The sequence below is a fragment of the Protopterus annectens genome, chromosome 4.part0, assembly GCF_019279795.1.
Source record: "Protopterus annectens isolate FY-2018-M chromosome 4.part0, PAN1.0, whole genome shotgun sequence".
Taxonomy (NCBI): Eukaryota; Metazoa; Chordata; order Ceratodontiformes; family Protopteridae; genus Protopterus; species Protopterus annectens.
This window is the reverse complement of record NC_056733.1, coordinates 728,533,063-728,538,413: the sequence shown is the minus strand read 5'-3', so window position 1 is coordinate 728,538,413 and position 5,351 is coordinate 728,533,063. Positions and strand designations below refer to the sequence as shown.

At 50.1% G+C, this 5,351-nt stretch overlaps 1 protein-coding gene across 1 annotated transcript; it reads right to left on the bottom strand.

Annotated features, from left to right (window-relative positions):
* Window positions 1-3,168: 3,168 nt before the first annotated feature.
* LOC122800323 (putative protein TPRXL) lies at window positions 3,169-3,939 on the bottom strand. The gene has a single exon (XM_044069777.1). The coding sequence runs from the start codon at window positions 3,937-3,939 to the stop codon at window positions 3,169-3,171; it is 771 nt and encodes a 256-aa protein (XP_043925712.1).
* Between the last annotated feature and the right edge of the window lie 1,412 nt (window positions 3,940-5,351).

Genomic DNA, 5,351 nt, shown 5'->3' with positions numbered 1-5,351 from the left:
CTGGTGGCACTGCTGGATATAGAGGGTGAGTTGGGTGTAGAGCTGGTGGTACTGCTGGATATAGACGGAGAGTCAGGAGGAGTGAGGTGGCATGGTGGATACAAAGGAAGAGTTGGGTGTACAGCTGGTAGTACTGCTGGATACAGGTGGAAAGTTGGGTGTTGAGATGGTGGTACTGCTGGATATAGAGGGCGAGTTGGGTGTAGATCTGCTGGTACTACTGGATATATTGGGAGAGTCGGGTGTTGTGCTGGTGGTACTGTGGGATACAGAGAGAGAGTTGGGTGTAGAGCAGGTGATACTGCTGGAAATAGAAGAGCTGGGTGTAAAGCAGTTTGTACTGCTGGAAACAGAGGGAGAGTGTGGTGTATAGCAGGTGGTACTGATGGATATAGGGGGAGAGTCGGGGGAAAAGCAGGTGGTACTGCTGGATATAGTGGGAAAATTGGGTGTAGAGCTGGTGGTACTGCTGGATATAGTGGAGAAGTTGGGTGGAAAGCAGGTGGTACTGCTGGATACTGCTGGAGTGTTGGGTATTTTGCTGGTGGTACTGCTGGATATACAGGGAGAGTTGGGTTGAAAGTAGTTGTGCTGCTGGATACAGAAGGCTAGTGGGTTGTAGAGTGGATGGTACTGCTAGATACAGAGGGAGAGTTGGGAGCAGAGCAGGTGGTACTGTTGGAAACAGAGGGAGCCGGGTTTAGAGCAGGTGGTACTGCTGGATATAGAGAGAGTGTCAGGTGGAGATCAGTGGTACTGATGAATACAGAGGGAGAGTTGTGTTTAGAGCTGGTGGTACTCCTGGATATAGTGGTAGTGTTGGGTGGAAAGCAGATGGTACTGCTAGATACAGCAGGAGTGTTGGGTGCTCATCTGGTGGTACCGCTGAATATATAGAGAGAGTTGCATGGAAAGTAGGTGGTATTGTTGGATACAGAATGCTAGTGGGTTGCAGAGTGGATGGTACTGCTGGGTATAGAGGAAGAGTTGGGAGTAGAGCTGATAGTAATGCTGGATACAAAGGGAGAGTCAGTGTATTGCAGGTGATACTGCTGGATACAGAGATAGAACTGGGTGTAGAGCAGGTGGTACTGCTGTATATAGAGGGAGAGTCGGTGTAGAGCAGGTGGTACTGCTGGATATAGTGGAGAGTGGGTGTAGAGTAGGGAGTACTGCTGGTTACAGAGGGAGAGTGTGGTTTAGAGCAGGTGGTACTGCTGGATATACAGGGAGAGTCATGTGTAGACTTGTGGTACTGCTGGATACAGAGGAGAGTTGGTGGGTAATAGAGTTGGTGGTACTGCTGGATACAGAGCGAGAGTTGGGTATAGAGCAGGTGGTACTGTTGGATACAGAGGAGAGTAGGTTATAGAGCAGGTGGTACTGCTGGATATAGTGGGAGAGTGAGGTGTAGAGCAGGTGATAGTGCTGGATACAGATGGAGAGTTGGGTGTAGAACTGGTGGTTCTGCTAGATACAGAGGAGAGTTGGGTGTAGAGCAGGTGTTACTGCTGGACACAGAGGAGAGTTGGGTGTAGAACAGGTGGTATTGCTGCATACAGAGGGAGAGTTGGGTGTAGAGCAGGTACTGCTGGATACAGAGAGGGAGTTGGGTGTAGAGCTGGTGGTACTGTTGGAAACAGAGGGATTGGGTTTAGAGCTGGTACTGCTGGATACAGAGGAAGAGCAGGTTATAGAGCAGGTGGTACTGCTGGATACAGTGGAGAGTAGGTGTACAGCAGGTGGTAGTGCTGGATACAGACAGAGTTGGCATAGAGCAGGTGGTAATGCTGGATACAGAGGAGAGTCAGGAGGTGAGCAGTGGTGCTGGTGGATATAGAGGAGAGTGGGTGTAGAGCTAGTGGTACTGCTGGATACAGTGGAGAGTTGGGTGAAAAGCAGGTGGTACTGCTGGATATAGTGGGAGATGGGTGTAGAGCTGGTGGTACTGCTGGATATAGAGGAGTTGGGCAATAGAGCAGTTTGTACTGCTGGATACAGATGGAGTGGGTGTAGAGCAGGTGGTACTGCTGGATATAGAGGAGGAGTTGAGGTGTAGAGCAGGTGGTACTGCTGGATACAGAGGAGAGTGGGTATAAGAGCAGGTGGTACTGCTGGACATAGAGGAGAGCTGGGTGTAGAGCAGGTGGTACTGCTGGATACACAGGGAGAGGTTGGTGTAGAGCAGGTGGTACTGCTGGATATAGAGGGAGAGTTGGGTAGAGCAGGTCTTAGACTGCTGGATATAGAGGGTAAATTTGGTTGGAGAAAGCAGGTGGTGCTGCTGGATGTAGCAGGAATGTTGGGTTTTGAGCTGGTGCAACTGCTGGATATAGAGGAGAGTTGGGTGAAAACAGATGGGTACTGCTGGATACAGAGGGAGTGAGTTGCAGAGTGGATGGTACTGCTGGATACAGAGGTAGAGAGTGTAGAGGAGATGGCACTGCTGGATACATAGGAGAGACTGGAATGTAGAGCTGCTGGTTCAGCTGGATACAAAAGAGACTGGAACGTGGTACAAGTGGAACTACTGGAAACAGAGGGAGAGTAGGGTGTAGAGCAGTTGTTACTGCTGGATGTATAGGGAGAGCTAAGTGTAAAGCAGGTCATACTGCTGGATACTGAGGGAGAGCTTGATGTAGAGCTGGTGGTACTGCTGGTTACAGAGGGATGGTAGTGTGGTGAGGAGCAGGTGGTACTGCTAGATCCAGAGGCAGAGTTAGGTGTAGAGCAGGTGGTACTGCTAGATATAGAGGGAGTCAGGTATAGAGCAGGCGGTACTGCTGGACATAGAGGGAGGAGGGTTGGTGAAGGCAAAATTAGGTGGTCCCTGAAAATCAGGGAAAGTTGAGAGAGGCATGGGTGGTACTGGTGGATACAGTGGGAGAGTTGGGTGGAAAGCAGGTGGTACTGCTGGGTACAGAGGAGAGTTTGGTGTAGAGCTGGTGATACTGCTGGATACAGTGGGAGAGTCAGGTGTAGAGCTGCTGGATATAGTGGAGAGTTGGGTGGAAAGCAGGTGGTACTGCTACAGCAGGAGTAATGGGTTCTGAGCTGGTGGAACTGCTGGATATAGAAGGAGAGTTGGGTAGAAAACAGATGGTATTGCTGGATACAGAGGGCTAGTGGGTTGCAGAGTGGATGGTACTGCTGGATACAGAGGTAGTGTTAGGTGTAGAGGAGATGGCACTGCTGGATACAGAGGATAACTGGGTAGAACTGCTGGTTCAGCTGGATACAGAGAGAGTTGGGTGTAGAGCAGGTGGTACTGCTGGATACAGAGTGAGAGTTGGGTGTAGAGCATGTGGTACTGTTGGATAGAGAGGTAGAGTTGGATATAGAGCAGGTGGTACTGCTGGATATTGTGGGACAGTTGGGTGTGGAGCCCATGATACTGCTGGATACAGAGGAGAGTTGGGTAGACCTACTGTTTCTGCTAGATAAAGAATGAGACTGAGATGTACAGCAGATAGTACTGCTGGACACAGATTGACAGTTGTGTGCAGAGCAGGTGATACTGCTGGATGTAGAGGGAGAGCTAGGTGTAAAGGAGGTCATAATGCTGGATACTAAGGGAGAGTTTGGTGTAGAGCTGGGGGTACTGCTGGTTACAGAGGGATAGTAGTCTGGTGTAGTGCAGGTGGTACTGCTGGATCTAGAGGGAGAGTTGGGTGTAGAGCATGTGGTACTGTTGGATAGAGAGGTAGAGTTGGATATAGAGCAGGTGGTACTGCTGGATACTGTGGGACAGTTGGGTGTAGACCCCATAATACTGCTGGATGCAGAGGGAGAGTTGGGTGTAGAGCTGCTGTTTCTGCTAGATACAGAATGAGACTGAGATGTACAACAGATGGTACTGCTGGACACAGATTGACAGTTGGGTGCAGAGCAGGTGATACTGCTGGATGTAGAGGGAGAGCTAGGTGTAAAGGAGGTCATAATGCTGGATACTAAGGGAGAGTTTGGTGTAGAGCTGGTGGTACTGCTGGTTACAGAGGGATAGTAGTCTGGTGTAGTGCAGGTGGTTCTGCTGGATCTAGAAGGAGAGTTGGGTGTAGAACAGGTGATACTGCTGGATACAGATGGAGAGGTGGGAGTAGAGCAGGTGGTAGTGTTGGATACAGAGGGAGTCGGGTACAGAGAAGGTGGTACTGCTGGATATAGAGGGAGAGTCAGAAGGTGAGCTGTGGTACGGGTGGATACAGGGGGAGAATTGAGTGTAGAGCTGGTGGCACTGCTGGATATAGAGGGCGAGTTGGGTGTAGAGCTGGTGGTACTGCTGGATATAGACGGAGAGTCAGGAGGAGTGCGGTGGCATGGTGGATACAAAGGAAGAGTTGGGTGTACAGCTGGTAGTACTGCTGGATACAGGTGGAAAGTTGGGTGTTGAGCTGGTGGTACTGCTGGATATAGAGGGCGAGTTGGGTGTAGATCTGGTGGTACTACTGGATATATTGGGAGAGTCGGGTGTTGTGCTGGTGGTACTGTGGGATACAGAGAGAGAGTTGGGTGTAGAGCAGGTGATACTGCTGGAAATAGAAGAGCTGGGTGTAAAGCAGTTTGTACTGCTGGAAACAGAGGGAGAGTGTGGTGTATAGCAGGTGGTACTGATGGATATAGGGGGAGAGTCGGGTGAAAAGCAGGTGGTACTGCTGGATATAGTGGGAAAATCGGGTGTAGAGCTGGTGGTACTGCTGGATATAGTGGAGAAGTTGGGTGGAAAGCAGGTGGTACTGCTGGATACTGCTGGAGTGTTGGGTATTGAGCTGGTGGTACTGCTGGATATACAGGGAGAGTTGGGTGGAAAGTAGTTGTGCTGCTGGATACAGAAGGCTAGTGGGTTGTAGAGTGGATGGTACTGCTAGATACAGAGGGAGAGTTGGGAGCAGAGCAGGTGGTACTGTTGGAAACAGAGGGAGCCGGGTTTAGAGCAGGTGGTACTGCTGGATATAGAGAGAGTGTCAGGTGGAGATCAGTGGTACTGATGAATACAGAGGGAGAGTTGTGTTTAGAGCTGGTGGTACTCCTGGATATAGTGGTAGTGTTGGGTGGAAAGCAGATGGTACTGCTAGATACAGCAGGAGTGTTGGGTGCTCAGCTGGTGGTACCGCTGAATATATAGAGAGAGTTGCATGGAAAGTAGGTGGTATTGTTGGATACAGAATGCTAGTGGGTTGCAGAGTGGATGGTACTGCTGGGTATAGAGGAAGAGTTGGGAGTAGAGCTGATAGTAATGCTGGATACAAAGGGGAAGTCAGTGTATTGCAGGTGATACTGCTGGATACAGAGATAGAACTGGGTGTAGAGCAGGTGGTACTGCTGTATATAGAGGGAGAGTCGGTGTAGAGCAG